The sequence below is a fragment of the Chiloscyllium plagiosum genome, unplaced genomic scaffold (assembly GCF_037043375.1).
Source record: "Chiloscyllium plagiosum isolate Xiang-an unplaced genomic scaffold, Cpla_swu_hap1 HiC_scaffold_5, whole genome shotgun sequence".
NCBI classification, from domain to species: Eukaryota; Metazoa; Chordata; class Chondrichthyes; order Orectolobiformes; family Hemiscylliidae; genus Chiloscyllium; species Chiloscyllium plagiosum.
Genome location: NW_028270143.1, coordinates 83,420,784 through 83,439,381, shown reverse-complemented (window position 1 = coordinate 83,439,381; position 18,598 = coordinate 83,420,784). Strand labels below are relative to the sequence as shown.

Here is an 18,598-nt window from a genome sequence, read left to right as displayed (position 1 = left end):
GGGAGTGCCTGATGTGGAAATAGGACCTTTCTAGTTGATGTCTTTGCATTCACCTCATTCTTCAACTCCAGCTGCAGAATTCAAACCTAAGAGCCTCAACTGAGAGCAGGGGGCTCACCCTAAATCTCACCTGCCCTCACACAGTTGCAGCCGATCAGGGTTCGGCAGAAAGGGTGGGGCCAACCCAAGGAATGTTTTGGAACTCTCATTTGCAAAGTCGCCGATGGGTTTCCATAAAATTCTGCCCATTTATTTTCATTGGAGTATCACTATTCCTGGCAGCAACATTGGTATAAAATACCAAATAGGAAAAGTGATTAATCAAATTGTTTCCCGACACAGACCATCTCAAGCTGCTGTTACATGGACTCTATCTCATGTACTACATCAATGCTCCTTGAATACTAAATATTATCAAACATATACCGAATATTCATCCAACCTGCTATGTTTATTTTTTGAATATGGTCTACTGACCGAGACTATTGCATTCACTCTCATTGCAACAGGAACATGTGTCATTTCTGCTGATCTCTGTCCAAAAATAAGCTTCAACCACATTCCCAATTAATAATTCAGTTCTATTTTGGCAATCATAATCATCTTTATAAAATCATGAGGGGTATGGATAGGATAAATAGACAAAGTCTTTTCCCTAGGGTGGGGGAGTCCAGAACTAGAGGCATAGGTTTAGGGTGAGAGGGAAAAGATATAAAAGAGACCTAAGGGGCAACTTTTTCATTCTGAGGGTGGTACATGTATGGAATGAGCTGCCAGAGGAAGTGGTGGAGGCTGGTACAATTGCAACATCTAAAAGGCATCTGGATGGGTAGATGACTAGGAAGGATTTGGAGGGATATGGGCCGGGTGCTGGCAGGTGGGACTAGATTGGATTGGGATATCTGGTCAGCATGGACGAGTTGGACCGAAGGGTCTGTTTCCATGTTGTACATCTCTATGGCTCTATCTCAGGGTCATTTGTTTTTGCTGCATATGTGATAAATGTTTCTAATATATTATCATCCGGACACTTGGACTTCAAAATTGAGTTGTAATAGATTTTAGTTTTCAGTTCTGTGAAAGGGGCTTGCTTCTTTTAACAAAGGTCAGAAATCATTTTTGAACAGTGAGTTCAAACGTCATTTCAAAGAAAGCAAATGTCTTAAGCTAAATGAATAGAGAAATTACATGTGGAGTTAAATGATGAAACATTTACAAAGATGAACTTGAAGGACATACAAAAAGAAAGAATATGGCCACAGCCAGGTTTCTGTTCAAAAGAATAATTTCATATCAGGAGGAGGGTTGATGAGCTTGAGGTAGTTCAGCCTTTCAGAGCTGGAAATAAATCTTAAATTGTTTTAGCAGGGCTTTTCTTGAAATTTAGTTAAGAAAACTCAGTGAAGTATCTCGGGAGAAACAGTAACAGAGAGAATTACATTTGATTAAACTGTCGAGAATGGGCTGAAAGGAAATGTTTGCGGCCTTGCTGATTAAGAAAGGAATTATGGAATTAAGATAGGAGTAATAATTCTTTGGGCTTGAGTAACTGCAAAGGATATTGCTGGGAAAAGGGTTGAATTTTTCTTTTCATTGTTCATTTTAAGATCTTTCTAAATTGTGTATATATCGATTTGCTTATTTCCTTTTGCATAATACACTGTACTCTTTAGTGAAAAGAGCTTGTTGATAGTTTGTTCAGTCACTGACTACTGTGTTAACCAAACTAAAAATAAACTTATGTGTTATCAAGCCATGTTTCACTTTGTGATCTGATGTATCCTGTATCACCAACATCTGGAATCACAACCTCATTCCATTAGATAAATCCACTATTGCAGAATTCTCAAACCCTATTGTGTAGGCAATTGCCTTATTAAAAATAGGGCACTTTTTATGGCTACTATTTATTTCTGGGAGATAAGAAAATCTACTTTGCTCAGTTTGTAAACATTAAATAGATCTTTAAATAAGATTCAGGAATGTATCGTAATTTAGCATATGTGCACGTATGGAATAGGAAATGATTTTAAATATACAAAATGCTAAGTAAAATAAATCAATACTTCACATTTAAAACAGCAGGTTTCCTAGCCTGAACAGATAATATGATGTATCATCAACGCAGCAACCTATAAATCAATTTTTAACACATTTTTGTTCAGAATTCTTTTTCGGTTCAATTTCACCTTAAGTCTCTTACCATTTGAGTTCTGATAGCCTTGATGTAACATTTGCAGGTTTAAGACACGTAAAATTACCAGCCTGCTCAAAATGTTTAAATAACCTGTTAACTCCATCTTGTATGTTTCTTTGTGAAATAAGCTGCTGCCAATTCTCTGTGGACCAGTGCAATTCCACTTCCAATTTGCACCGATTCCAAAGCTCCTATCCACAATCAACACTTACCTTCAAATCTGACCACTGCTGCAATTCATAGAGACATCACAGTGACAGTGACATTGCATTAGTGAGCTTGCAACCTGCTTTTATTTAATCTGTTTAAAACTTCATCACAAATTATGACTGGCAGTGGTTTTACTGATTAAAAGAAAAACTGCACAGCCATCATTTATCACTGTAATAACTCCTCAGACCAGAAAATGTATTAACAGGATTCATATCATAATAATTACTGTGCAATGATACACTGCAGCTTATAGACTGCATGAATGACAGATTTCACAACATAATCTGTCTTTTCATTGTCTTGATAAAACATATCAATTATTTATTTGAATTGAATTATATATGATAATAAAGAATGTACACCTAAGTAATTAAAAAGGAGATTTATTGTCTTATCAAGCATTGACAATAATTTTCTGCTGCAGCTACACTCAATAAATGTGCACTACCACATTCGCCACCAGAACCATTAATTTAGAATTTGGGTTATATGAGCAACAGATACCAGCCGTTAGAATAAAGGAAGATGTGATAGCCATACGAACATAGAATAAACTGCAAAATGCATAAAACACCCAGGGGACTCTGAACAGATTAACACCACATGTTGAAAAAAAAAGCAAATAGAAATCTGTGATATTTCAAGAGATCAGAAAACCAATTTAAAAACTAAAGATTGTGGGTTCAGCTGTTACAAGCATACTTAGTGCTGGCATTTCAGATGCTTGAAAATCTGCCACAGTGTTTCCAGAAAAGAAAAAATAAGTAAGCTCTGATCAGCTTATGAATGTTTACCTACTGACAATGGCTGTAGAGTGTCTATTAGGTATTACAGAACTAACTGCAAGGTCCACTTCATTCTCTTCAGCCTTCACCCCTAAAGTTAAATACCTTATCAACTTCTAAAGTCTTCAAAGCTAATCATAGAACAAGAAGAGGGCCCAAGTCTTAGAGCCATAGAGATGTACAGCATGGAAACAGACCCTTCGGTCCAACCCGTCCACGCCGACCAGATATTCTAACCCAATCTAGTACCATCTGCCAGCACCCGGCCCATATCCCTCCAAACCCTTCCTATTCATATACCCATCCAAATGCCTTTTAAATGTTGCAATTGTACCAGCCTCCACCACTTCCTCTGGCAGCTCATTCCATACACGTACCACCCTCTGTGTGAAAAAGTTGCCCCTTTGGTCTCTTTTATATCTTTCCCCCTCTCACCCTAAACCTATGCCCTCGAGTTCTGGACTCCCCGAACCTGGGGAAAACACTTTGTCTATTTATCCTATTCATGCCCCTAATGACTTTGTAAACCTCTATAAGGTCAGCCCTCAACCTCTGACGCTCTGGGGAAAACAGCCCCAGCCTGTTCAGCCTCTCCCTATACCTCAAATCCTCCAAGCCTAGCAATATCCTTGTAAATCTTTTCTGAACCCTTTGATGTTTCACAACATCTTTCAGATAGGAAGGAGACCAGAATTACACACAATATTCCAACTGTGTCCTGCACAGCAGCAATGTGGTCTCCTCCCTGTACTCAGTACTCTGACCGATAAAAGAAAGCATACCAAATGCCTTCTTCACTATCCTATCTACCTGTGACTCCACTTTCAAGAAGCTATGAACCTGCACTCCAAGGTCTCTTTGTTCTGCAACACTCCCTGGGACCTTACTATTAAGTGTATAAGTCCTGCTAAGATTTGCTTTCCCAAAATGCAGCACCTCGCATTTATCTGAATTAAATTCCATCTGCCACTTCTCAGCCCATTGCCCATCTGGTCCAGATCCTGTTGTTGTAATCTGAGGTAACCCTCTTCGCTGTCCACTATACCTCCAATTTTAGTGTCATCTGCAAACTTACTAACTTTACCACTTATGCTCGCATCCAAATCATTTATGTAAATGACAAAAAGTAGAGGGCCCAGCGCCGATCCTTGTGGCACTCCACTGGTCACAGGCCTCCAGTCCGAAAAACAACCCTCCACCACCACTCTCTATCTTCTACCTTTGAGCCAGTTCTGTATCGAAATGGCTAGTTCTCCCTGTATTCCGAGAGATCTAACCTTGCTAACCTGTCTCCCATGGGGAATCTTGTTGAACGCCTTACTAAAGTCCATTTTGATCACATCTATCGCTCTGCCCTCATCAATCCTCTTTGTTACTTCCTCCAAAAACTCAATCAAGTTTGTGAGACATGATTTCCCACCCACAAAGCATGTTGATTATCCCTAATCAGTCCTTGCCTTTCCAACTACATGTACATCCTGTCCCTCAGTATTCCCTCCAACAACTTACCCACCACCGACGTCAGGCTCACTGGTCTATAGTTCCCTGGCTTGTCCTTAACACCCTTCTTAAACAATGGCACCACATTAGCCAACCTCCAGTCTTCCGGCACCTCACCTGTGACTATCAAGTATCTCAGCAAGAGGCCCAGCAATCACTTCTCTAGCTTCCCACAGAGTTCTATGGTACACCTGATCAGGTCCTGGGGATGTATCCACCTTTATCCATTTCAAGACATCCAGCACTTCCTCCTCTGTAATCTGGGCATTTTGCAAGGTGTCACCATCTATTTCCCTACATTCTATATCTTCCACATCCTTTTCCACAGTAAATACTGATGCAAAATACTCATTTAGTATCTCCCCCATTTTCTGTGGCTCCACACAAAGGCCGCCTTGCTGATCTTTGAGGGGCCCTATTCTCTCCCTAGTTACTCTTTTGTCCTTAACTTATTTACAAAATCTCTTTGGATTCTCCTTAATTCTATTTGCCAAAGCTATCTCATGTCTTCTTTTTGCCCTCCTGATTTCCCTCTTAAGTATACTCCTACTGCCTTTATACTCTTCTAAGGATTCACTCGATCTATCTTGTCTATACCTTACATATGCTTCCTTCTTTTTCTTAACCAAATCCTCAATTTCTTTAGTCATCCAGCATTCCCTATAGCTACCAGGCTTTCCTTTCACCCTAACAGGAATATACTTTGTCTGGATTTTCGTTATGTCATTCCTGAAGGCTTCCCATTTTCCAGCCGTCCCTTTATCTGCGAACATCTGCCCCCAATCAGCTTTCGAAAGTTCTTGCCTCATATCTTGTGAAATTCTCAGAGAATTTAGTAATAAAGAAATAACTGATGATAAAATTGGTAGTAAAAGCTACAAATTATACACCAATATAAAATATATACAAAGATATAAAATATAAAAATCTAGACATATTAGTTCATTTATTGTCAACCAAAATATTGAAACGCAGCTTCAGATTTTTTAAAAAATTGATTAAAGCACTGACAACCAACAACATCCTGAAAGCAAAAATTAACAACTACAACAGCCAAAAGGAGCAGGGTTTTACATGGAGCTGGATAGCCGATGCATCAAAAGACTGCTTTCCACCTCTGACACCTGATTGAATCTAGGACAGCAATCTAACATCGCAGGTAGGGGAGAGGATATGGCCATGGCCCTTCAGTAAAAGAAGACTTGAGGAAATTCAGCTCCAAAGTAAATTCTCAGTTTCAATGCATTCTCATTATCCTCCGTATCAATGTCAATACAGCAAATCGTAGGGGCATTTGATCAATGTGTGAGAAGGCAATAGTGAATCGGTTGTTGTTGCTTGTATTATTCATTTATCACCAGAAAAATACAGTTAAAATTCAAGACGGACTTACCGCCAGTCGCCACGGTAACCTCTGTCAGGAAATGGCCATAAAATGGGAAGTGGAAGGACAAATTTACCCTCTGCATGAAGTAATCAAATTAGTTTGTCAACAAAATGAATAGAACTTATAATGTTTTAAGAGAAATCAATCATTAAAATTCATTTACATTATTTCACAATAATGATTAGTTAAAGAAATTAGAAGCGCCCTGTTGCTAGAACTTTTAGGTGAGAATTGTAACAGTCTAAAATATCTTTATTAAAAAAATTGAAAACTTCTTGATAAAATATTTCATTTTAAACAGAAATAGCTGAAAAAACTCAGCAGGCCTGGCAGCAGAGTTAACGTTTTGGGTCCATTGGACCTTCTTCAGAACTTCAGTTCTAGAAACTGAAACATTAACTCTGTTTGTCCCCACAGACACTGCCAGTTCTTTGTTTTTTTCCAATCTGAACAGTGTAGTTGTTCCCTCTGACAACCAGATGCTTTCATGACTATGCGCCTGGGAATTTTATTCACTGATTTTTCCATCTTTCTACATCTCTCTCCACTTTTAAAAACCCCACTTGTCGTTTTGTGTTACCCGCACTAACTTTGATTTAATTTTCCTTCTTTTTTATTTAAGCACCTTTCTATGTTAATGGTATATTAGTGATAAATGCATATGAATATAATATGAAATAAATAAATTTGGGTTTAATGAAGAAATATATCATATACTGTATTTACTCCTAAAATAATGTGATCATGTACTCAAATTCAATCATCTAAATTATTCTAGGTATTTGGAAAATGTACTTTATTGATTATAATAGTTAGATGACACTTACAGCAGCTTGCCGGTGGGTGTTAGATAGAATCCCGTGAATCTTCACTTTATCTTTTTCCATTTGATCCATGTTAACCCATAGTTCCCTGGTTTCTGGATCAGATGGCCCAAACATTCTTGATGTATAGTAGTTGTGGTCTGTGTTTTCCTGCAAATAATTGAGTACAATTGACATATTATACTTTTACAAGATGAAAGTCCAATGTTATTGAATTGCCAGATGTGACACATGCTTCAAGATTTAACACTGGATTCTTGAGCAGAAAACATATCTCCTTCTTGAGCTGTCTGCCCCAAGGTCGGGCTGTCCCATACAGCAATGTTGGCTGCAAAGGCTGGGGCAAGGAGGCAGGTCCGGCTGAAACAGGGATCTAACTTCACGCTGTTGGGACCAATCTGATCACATTGGCTGTCCAGTCAACTGAGGCAATCGGTCACCTAAGGAGTCAGAATTGCACTTTTACATGCATCATGTAGCATGGAGAAATGGATATGAATATAGTGATTGTGGAGTTTCTAATTTCTTCCTCCCATGTGGCTGAGCAGGAATCGCTCCTACGCTTACCACCTACTATTGGTATGTACTGGAATGATCTTCAAGTTGACACTTCAATCTCTCTGGCCACGTTAAGACAGCCACTTCCTTGGCTACCAATTCCTGATGTGGGCTTTGAACCAGGAGCTTCTAACTCAAAGGCGGGGAGGTTGCTCACTGCACCATAAGATTCTGAGAAAACATTGAGAATAAGATATTTGGAGGGCTGCTTTGAGCTATGTAGACTGTGCAAGTTGGCCCACATAGCATTCTTGTGGGATCAATGAGGAAAACTTTGCAAGTTTTGACCTGTTCATTGTCTGTCCCCATGGAATCAACATAGAACAGAAAGCAAAGTCAATTTGGAAAGACCATGCATTTGTACAGAACTGCACACGTGCTCAGGTTGTCACAAAACTCTTTACCGCCAGAGAATTAGTCCTCAAGTGCAGTCTTTTATGATGTAGTAAAATACAACTGCCAAACAAATCTTAGAGAAAGTAAACAAGATGAAAGATAAGCTAATTTATATGGATGATGATAGTCAATTCATGATTCTCCTTCAAGTGGTGCCACTAGTCTTTTGATTACTATGAGAAAAGGCAAATAAAACCTGTGTTTAACATCTCACTCAATGAAGACCACCTCCAACAATGCAGCACAGTCTCAAAATGTTGACATTTTGCACTCACTCCCAAGTGTAGTTCACTTTTGAATATCAAGAAAAGCAGTGGTTCTAGTACTGAACTTTAGGAAATCCCATTTTAGTGGAAAAACAACAGTTCACAGCTCTCTTTTCCTGTCACTTTAGTAATATCCTATCTGTTCTATTATTTTTGCTTTTATTCCATGGCTTTGACATTGCTGACAAGTCTATCATATTGCAACATATTAAACTGCTTTTGGAAGTCAACATATCAACCCTATTATTCTCATCAACTGTCTCTGTTACATTATCAAAAAACCCAATCAGGTTATTTAACAGAATTTGCCATTAACAAGTCCAAAGTGACTGTTAATTTTATTTTATATTATCATCTCCCAATGCTTTCCCATCAATGAACTGTAGATGCCGGGACTACCATTTCTAAACACCTTCTGTGAAGAAGGGGCAACATGTGCAGTTCTCCAATCCTCTGGCAGCACCCCGCCTGCCTCTGTATTTAAGGTGGCTTCGAAAATTATGGCCAGGACCTCTGAAATTTTGACTCTCCCCAGCATTCTTAAATGCATCCCATCCAGTCTTAGTGAGTTAATAACTTTCAATACAACCAGCCTTTCAAATACATCCTATTTATCAATTTTGAATCCATCCGGTGTCTTAAACAGCATCTCCTTCACAATGACCATGGTAGCACCGTTATTGATAAAAGACAGATGTAAACTAGTCAATTAGTACCTCAATCATACCTTTTGCTTCTATGTGTTGATTCTATTTTTGTTCACCAATTCGTTCCCCCATCCCTGCCATCACCCCTTTCGTTGCTACCCTTTTATCATTATTTATATCTCTAGAAGGCTTTTGGACTTTCACTCTAAATTATGCCCCAACTTTAACTCCAGACTGAAACCTGTCCAATCCTTTAGCTAACCCAAACCTTATGATACTTTGAAAATGTTCCTTGATGGATACTTGATCCACTTAACCCATCTCCATTAAATAACTAGATCCAGCCATGCTACCTTCATAATTGAACCAAGGAAATTCTTCAAAAACACACTTCAGAAACTTCCTCTTCTTTATCCTTTCCATAATCACTATTACAGCCCGTACTATGATAATTCAAATTATCCATTATCACAAGTATATACTTTGGTTTTTTTATTGACTGAAGAGAGGTTGAGAAGCAGTAACATGGGTTGGTGTTTGTGAGTAACCCACTTCCTGCCTCCCCAAAAGCTGTGTACCACCTGCAAGGTACTTTTTAAATTCATAACATGATGTGGGCATTGCTGTCGGGCCAGCATTTAGTATTTAGAAGGCAGTAAAGAGTCAAGCATGTTACTGGAGACACAAGCAGAGCATACTAGGAAATAATTATAGGTTTATTGCCCTAGAGGATATTAGTGCACCAGATGGGTTTTTATGATAATCAACATTGTAGTCATCATGAAAATTACATTTTTTTCATACTGAATTAATATTTACCACTACCAAGTCACTCACACACTCCAGAGAACACAGCACTGCCAAGAAGCAGGAACCTTGGGAGCAGGAAGAACAGTCTCAGCTTCAGTTCAACCAGTTTAATGAGGATAGTATCAATTCCTATCATCTTGTACTTCCAAGGCAGGTTTTAAACCTTGAGTATTATTGGAGGTGCATTCATCCAGACAAGTGGGGAATATTCTATCACACTCCTGACTTACTACTCAGAGAGAAAATAGATTCAGGTTTATTCAAAAAGGGAATGAGGCAAAAATCAGGTTGCTACAGGTCAATTAGCCAATATTCGTTGTTGCAAAACTGTTGGAGTCTACTACAAAGGATAACAAATAGCATTTAGAAATACTGTTGTTCAACATTGTTTGTCATTTATATAAACAAGTTGGATGAGAATATAAGAGCCATGGTGAGTAAGTTTGCGGAAGACACCAAATTGGTGGTACAGTGGACAGTGAAGAAGGTTATCAAAGAGTACAATGAGATCTTGATCAAGTGGGTCAGGAATGGCATATGGAGTTTAATTCTGTTAAATGCGAGGTGTTTCAGTTTGGTAAGGCAAATCAGAGCTTAGACGGTTACTGGTAAGGCCATGAGGATTGCTGTCAAATGGACAAACCTAGGGGTACAGGTACATAGTTCGTTGAAAGTGGTGTCACAAGCAGACAGGGTGGTGAACAAAGTGTTTGGCATGCTTGCGTTCATCAGAGCACTGAGTACAGGAGTTGGGATGTCATGTTACAACTGTACAAGACATTGGTAAGGCCTCTGTGTACAATTCTGGTCACCCTGCCACAAGAAGGATGTTATCAAACTGGAGACAGTGCAAAAAAGATATACGAGGATGTTACTGACACTGGAAGTTTTGAGTTATAAGGAGAGGCTGAATATGCTAGGATTCTCTTCCCTGGAGCATAGGAGGCTCAGGGTAACCTTACAGAAGTTTATAAAATCTTGAGAGGCATAGAAAGGATGAATACCGAAGGTCTTTTCCCCAGGGTAGGGGAATCCACAATTAGAGGACATAGGTTTAAGGTGAGAAGGCAAAGATTTAAAATGGATCTGAAATGTTACTTTTTCACACAGAGGGTGGTGCGTATATGGAACGAGCTGCCAGAGGAAGTGGTAGAGGTGGATACAATTACAACACTTAAAAGACATTTGGACAGGTAAATGGATATGAAAGGCTGGGAGGAATATGAGTGAATGCAGGCAAATGGGACTCGTTCAGTTTTGGAAACCTGGTCGGCATGGATGAGTTGGGATGAAGGGCCTGTTTCTATGCTGTATACCTCTATGACTTTACGACTTATTATTGATAATGTCATGGATATATATATGTGTGGCAGATTGATGAGGATGGAACCAAGTATGTTTTAACCTTCACCAGACCCAAAACATTATCTTTGCTTACTTTCTACAAATGTTGCTCGACCTGCTGAGTTTCTCCAGCAATTTCTGTTTATGTTTCTGTTTTTCAGCATCTGCAGTTTTCTGTTTTGCCCTCCTCTTGGTTCCCTCGCCATATACCCAGTCTAGTAGCTATGTCCTTTAGAGCTCAATCAGTTATGCTGCTACTGAGCCACTCTTGGTTGTGATCACTGAAGTTCCCTACCCATAATACAATGTGCTTAACATGGAGGAATTCTGGTTCATCAGCTGAGGGCAGGGCAGTGGTGATTAGCAGGAGATTTCCCTGCCCATGTTTGGCTTGTTGCTATGGGACTGCATGAGATCAGGAGTCACCTGCTTGTTCTCCAACAAGTCTCACATCTTCTTGGATTGTAACAAAATTGCCATTTATTCATTGTCTCTGTGCCAAAATGTTGTACTTCTTGCCTTACAGCACTCCGTGTGGATTAACACCACATGGAACACAAAGATTCAAGAAGGCTGCTCACCGTCATCTTCTCAAGAATAGTTAGAATTGGGAAACAAATAATGGCCTCACCAGAAAAGCTTGCATCCCTGAAAAACTAAAACTATATGACTTTGGTTACAGTTGTTCACAAGTTGTGGGAGGAGCCTGATTAGAGAGATTCAAACTTTCTGTTGTGGGAACATACGGAGTCTTGAAGTGACAATTTATTTCAGTACTTTGGTGAGGCAAGCGTGATTGGAGATTGAGTGTTAACTTGCAAGGTTAGAATGGGATCTGCATTTTTTTTAAGGATTGGATTTTGAAACCTGAATCTCCATAATGGACATTTTATAATGAAACAACTGTTTGAAAGTAGAAAAAGCAGGAGATTATTACTACTTATTTACAGTCCCATCTCCATTCATTGGTATGCATAATATCAAAAACAAATTTGGAAAGATGTAAAGTACAACAAATATTATCTAACTTGAAGGCAATTATATCATATTTATTTGATCAGGAAATCAATCTTTTCATGATTATAGTATTATGCATGAATTATTTTAGTTAACTCTTAAAACAAACACAAAGTCAATTTACACTGTTAAATGGGAATCCACAAGAGCAGATCAAAGCACTTCCTCTGCTCTATTAAGTTGACTGATTGCTCTCTAAGTGCAGATTAATTGACATCTCAGTCTATACAGAAAGCAGTCATGATTTGGAGATGCTGGTGTTGGACTGGGGCGTACAAAGTTAAAAATCACACAACACCAGGTTATAGTCCAACAGGTTTAATTGGAAGCACACTAGCTTTCGGAGTGACGCTCCTTCATCAGGTGAGGATCGTCGCTCCGAAAGCTAGTGTGCTTCCAATTAAACCTGTTGGACTATAACCTGGTGTTGTGTGATTTTTAACTTTATACAGAAAGCCACAGAGTCACAGAATCATGGAGGTGTACAGCACGGAAACAGACCCTTTGATCCAACTCGTTCATGCTGACCAGATATCTTAACCTCATATGGTCCCATTTGCCAGCACTTGGCCCATACACCTCTCAACCCTTCCTATTCACTTACCCATCCAGATGCCTTTTAAATGCTGTAATTGTACCAACCGCCACCATCTCCTCTGGCAAATCATTCCATACCCGTACAACCCACTGTGTGAAAACGTTGCCCCTTAGGTCTCTTTTATAACTTTCCCCTCTCACCCTAAACCTAAGCCCTCTAATTCTGGACTCCCCCACCCCATAGAAAAGACCTTATCTGTTTATCCTATCCATGCCCCTCATGATTTTATAAACTTCAAGGTCACTCCTCAGCCTCTGACGCTCCATGCTGTAATTACAGTTTGTAATTTTGCAAACTGCAGCATTGTGCATTTGGAATTGCATACTTTAATCTACAGATAGTTGTTATATAACATGATGGCTGTGTCCTTGTGCAACTCCATGTAATAGAAAAATAACACTTTAGAAACAATACTTAGTGTTGGTGATGTAATCATGTTACAGCCAACATATATTTTAAGAGCTTGCGTTTTTGAAACAGCGTTAGTTGCATTACACCGAATTCGCATTAACAAAACACGTTTTTAGCAGAACGACCTATATGTTAGATATTGGGTTTTTTTCAACAGATATGTAGAAGACAAACAGGCGAGTTTTAATAATACAAGACATTGCACAGCATGGAATCCTACATCTCTTACCCCATTGCATTTCCTATATTTGTCTCATTTAAGTTTGGGAATTTTATAGATACCTTTTTCCAATGTTGAACATTACTGTCACAACAATGCTATTTCTGTTTATGCACATCATCACTCTATGTTGCTCCTAATTTATGAAATGTAATGTCCCCCATGACACCACTAAGGCACATACACCACAGGACATACAAATCTCCAGGTGTGAAAGTACCAGTGTAAAGTCATTGATCAGTTTTTTTTAAGAAACTGTATTGTCATTGTTGACCTATTTTTCTTGTCAAGGAGAATTTAAATCTAGCAGGGTCATAAAGTGCTATGGCATGGAGACAGGCCCTTTGATCCAAATTAGTCCATGCCGACCAAAATGTCCATCAATACTAATCCAACTTCCATGCACTTGGCCCATATCTTCCTAAACCTTTCCTATCCAGGTATTTGTCCAAACGCTTTTTAAATGTTGTTAATGTACCCGCCACAACCACGTCTGCTGTCAGCTCATTCCACATGTGTACCACCCTCTGTGTAAAAAGGTTGCCCCTCAGGCTCCCTGTTATACTTTTGTCTCTAACCTTAAACTGATGCCCTCTAACCCTTGATCCCCTAACCCTGGGAAAAAAGACTGAGTGCATTCACTGTATACATGCCTCTCATGATCTTATGTCTTCTAGAAAAGTCCCCCTTAGTCTCCTCCACTCTAAAGAAAAAAGCCCGAGCTTGTCCATCCTCTCCCTATAACTCAGACTCTTGAGTCCTGGCAACATTCTTGTAAATTTCTTCTGCACTCTCTCCAGTTTAATAAAATCCTTCCCGAACAGAAAACAATATTCCAAGTGCGACCTCACCAACATCCTGTACAACTGCAACATGACTTTGCAATTTCTGTACTGAGTACTCTGACTGATGAAGGCCAGTGTGCCTAAAGCCTTCTTCACCACCCTATCTACCTGTGACTCCACTTTCAGAGAACTGTGCATCTGAACTCCAAGGTCCCTCTGTTCCACAACACTCCTTAAGGCCCCACCATTCACCATGAAACTCCAACCTTGATTTGACTTTCCAAAATGCTTATCAAAATCCTCACACTTATCTACATTAAAGTCCATTTGCCATTTCTCAGCCCGCATGCCCAGCTAATCAAGGTCCTGCTACAATTTCTGATAACTTTCCTCACTGTCTACGATACTGCCTATTTTAGTGTCATCTGCAAGCTTATTAATCATGCCTTGTACATTCTCATCCAAATCATTGATATAGATAACAAATAGAAATGGGCCCAGCCCCGACCCTTGGTCACAGGCTTCCAGTCCAACAAGCATCCTTCCACTATTACGCAGTGCTTCCTACCATCAAGCCAATTGAGTATCCCATTTGCCAGCTCCCCCGGATTTCTTCCAAAGCAGCCGATCATGTTGAACCTTAACAAAGACCTTACTAAAATACATATAGACCATGTCTACCGCCCTGTCCTTGTCAACCTTCCTGGTCACTTCACCAAAGAACTCTAACAAATTTGTGAGGCTACGCACAAAGCCATGCTGACTATTCCCAATCAAAGCCTGTCTTTCCAAATGCATCTTCACAAGTAACGTACCCACCACAGCCGTTAGGCTTACTGGTCTATAGTACCCAGGTTTTTCTTTGCAGCCCTTCTTGAATAAGGGCAAAACATTTCCTGCCCTCCAGTCTTCCGGAACTTCACCCGTGGCTAACGATGATGCAAAAATATCAGTTAGTGCCCCCACAATGTCTTTTCTAGAGTCTTGCAGTGTTCTTGAATATCCCTGGTCAGGATCAGCAGATTTATCCACCTTCACACATTCTAATACATCCAACACCTCCCCTACTGTGATATGGACTATCCCCAAGATATCACCATTAACTTCCCTAAATTCCCAAGTCCTCATGTCTTTCTTAACAGTAAACACAGAAGAGAAATATTCATTGAGGACCTTGCCTTTCCCACGGTTCTACACATACATGTCCACTTTGGGCCTTGAGAGGTCTATTCTCTTGTTATTCTTTTGCCTTTAATATACTTGAAGAACCTCTTTGGATTCACCCTGATCTTCTCAGTCAAGGCTATCACATAGACTCTTTTCACCCTCCTGATTTCCTTCTTCAGTAAATTCCTGTATCCCCCATATACTTCCAGGGTTTCCCTTGATCCTGGCTGCCTGTATCTGAGCCATACCACCTCCTTTTTTCTGGCCAAAGCCTCAATATCTCTTGCCATCCAGGATTTGCTATTCCTGTCAACCATGAGTTTCACCTTCACAGGGACATAAAGACCTTGAACTCTAGCTATCTCACTTTTGAAGGCCTCCACTTGCTGGAGGTCACTTTGCCTGGAAAGAAACCACTCCGATCCACCCCTGCAAGCTCCTGTCTAATTCCATCAATATCTGCCTTGCCTCAATTTCGAACATGAACCTGTGGACCAGATTTGTCCCTCTCCATAACTATTTAAAAATTAATAGAACTATGGTCACTAGTCCCAAAGTGCTCCTCCACTGTCACTTTTGTTAACTGTCCTGCCCTATTTCCCAAGAGTATTTCCCTAATGTATTCATTTAAAAAATGATACCCCAGGTGAGTTGTTTAAGCTGCATGCTGCACTGCTTTACTTTACATTTAAGACAAATTTGATATGCAGTAGTTGTCACTTACATGGAATTTCAAAACACATTTGAAAACTCTGGTCAGGCTTTGTTGAAAACTTCAGGTTTGTGCTTTGTGGAAATGAAGCAACAAGCATTGAAAGTTAATTGAAAGGTTAGAAACAAAGTTTTGGTTAATAAATAGTGCTTACATTGGTAAGTGGTTAAAATTGATATAAGCCAGGACCAATGCTGAATCCTATCTGCTCTTTCTACACTTGAGTAAATTGATGTGACATCCTGCATTAGTTTCACTCAACTAATATGGTTGGGGAAGGGGTCTGAATTTTACCAGATTGCCCCCCCCTCCCTAATTCACATGGGGATTTGCCTGTTTTGTTCTCATTATTAGGAGTTGAATAGTTGACAAATAGGGATTATTCAATAATGTTGCATCAGGAATTTGGACCAAGAGGAGAAGGGTTGATACACAAGATTGTCAATTCCTGTGATCATTTTTGTCCACTGTATGCCCTCCCAAGACATTTCACTCAATTGAATCCACACCGAAGCAAAATAAAACTGTTCACTGTTTATGAAAACTGGTTTAGCCTCGGGCAGAGAACAGGACCACATGGTCATGGGGTACTGCCACAGTCAGGCAAGGGACTCAGCTAATTACACTGAGCGAGTTAGCCATGGTCAGTCCAGCAGGTTAAGTTGGAGGTATGGATGCTGCAAAGGCTATGGGCCCTGACGTTACTACAGCAAAGTATGGAAGACGTGTGATCCAGAACTTGCCATTCCCTAAACTAAATTGTTCCAGTACAGTTGCAACACTGGCATCTACTTGACAATGTGGAAAATTGCCCAAGTATGTTCTGTATACATGAAGCTGGACAAATCCAACTTGGCCAATTACCAGTCAGTCTACTCTCGATCATCCGTAAAATGATGGAGGGGGTCATCATCAGTACTATCAAGCAGTACCTGCTCAGCAATAACCTGCTCAGTGACGCTCAGCTTGGGTTCCACCAGGGCCATTCAGCTGCTGACCTCATTACAGCCTTGGTTCAAACATGGACAAAACAGCTGAATTCCAGAGGTGAGGCGAGAGTGACAGTCCTTGACATCAAGGTGTCATACGATCACATGAGGCATCAAGGAGCCTTGCAAAACTGGAATCAATGGGGACTGGGGGCAAGCTTTCTGCTGGTTGGAGTCATACTGGTATTTAGGAAAATGGCTTTGGTGGCCAGATGTCAGTCATCTCAGCTCCAGGACATCTTTGCAGGAGTTCCTCAGGGTAGTGTCCGAGGCCAAACCATCTTCAGCTGCTTCATCAATGACCTTCCCTCGATCATTAGATCCGGAGTGGAGATTTTCACCAATTATTGCACCATCACGACTCCTCAGATACTGAAGCAGTTCCTATTTAAATGCAATAAGATCTGGACCATGTCAATGCCTGGGCTGACAAGTGGCAAGTAATATTTACTTCATACAATTGCTACAATGACCATTTCAAATAAGAGACAATCTAACTGCTGCCCATTGACATTTAATGGTATTACATAGAACATGACAGCACAGTATAGCCTCTTCAGCCCTCAATGCTGCACCAACCTGTGGATCCAATCTGAAGCCCATCTAACCTACACTACTCCATTTCCATCCATATGTTTACCATCATTGACTCCCCACTATCAACATCCTGGAGATTACCATTGACCAGAAATTCAACTGGACTCATCACTCAAATAAAGTGACTACAAGATCAGGTCAGGAAAGGAATACTGTGGCAATTAACTCACCTCCCAACTCCCAAAGTCTGTGTATTGTCTATTAAACACAAGACAGGAGTGCAATAGAATACTCCCCACCTGCCTGGATGGGTGCAGCTCCAAAATACTCGAGAAACTTGACACCATCCAGCTGACTGGATTGACACCACATCCACCACTCCCCCAACCACCGATGCTCAGTACTGTGTGCTATTTACAGGATACACTGCAGGAATTCATGAAAAATCCAGAGACAGCATCTACCAAACCCACAACCATTTCCATCCAGCGGGACAAGGGCAGCAGATACATGGGAATACAACCACCTGCAAGATTCCCTCCAGGACACTCAGCATCTTGACTTGGAAATATATCGTCATTCCTTCACTGTCGCTAGGGATGGGCAATATACGCTGACCAGCCAGTGATGCCCACATCTCATGAGTGAATATTAAAAAAAATTCAAACAGTCTGGGAATTATAACTAAGTCGAATGACATGTTGTGGAAGAGTTGGTAGTTTGGGAAAGTGCGGTCGGAGACAGCCCAGTGGACATGACGGATGCAATCATGAGAGCTAGATTCCATGACCCTCCGTGAGCGTTGTGTGCAGTGACAGATTAAGAGTGAGAGTTGGCCCTGGAAGTGTGAGGTCGCAGAGAGAAGATGGTAGCACTCACCCTTGCAGAGTAGAGAAGATCTATGGCACAGCTGAGCATCCTATTTGATGCAGGATACAACAAGGACTCATGGTACAATTTCTGTCCAGGCTGGTTGGATCTATTGCTGTGACTTCCTTTGCAAGTCAGTAAGGAAAATAGGACTGCCCTCCCTTCCCTCTCCACTCCTATACCAGATCTCTGTCCTAGAAGCAGGAGGTTTGCATGCCTTTCCTCTGAGACATTTTCAGGAGCGAACACTGCGGTTGAGAGGTAGTTTGTCATTTACAGTGTCTGCAGTGGCATGCAGCTGGGCTTTACATAGTGGCATGATCACTGTAATAACTCACTGTAGTGTGCTGGAAATCAAGGCGGGC

The 18,598-nt window shown here is 40.4% G+C and overlaps 1 protein-coding gene across 2 annotated transcripts in view; it reads right to left on the bottom strand.

Moving 5' to 3' along the window:
* The window catches only part of LOC122550022 (plexin domain-containing protein 2), a 431,455-nt gene that overhangs the window by 210,190 nt on the left and 202,667 nt on the right, over positions 1-18,598 (bottom strand). For both annotated transcript variants that reach the window (XM_043690425.2, XM_087987374.1), the window contains 2 exons: positions 6,910-7,056; positions 6,089-6,158 (listed from right to left, as the gene is read on the bottom strand). In XM_043690425.2, coding sequence (XP_043546360.1) covers positions 6,089-6,158; positions 6,910-7,056 — 217 coding nt within the window. The remainder of the gene's footprint in view (positions 1-6,088; positions 6,159-6,909; positions 7,057-18,598) is intronic.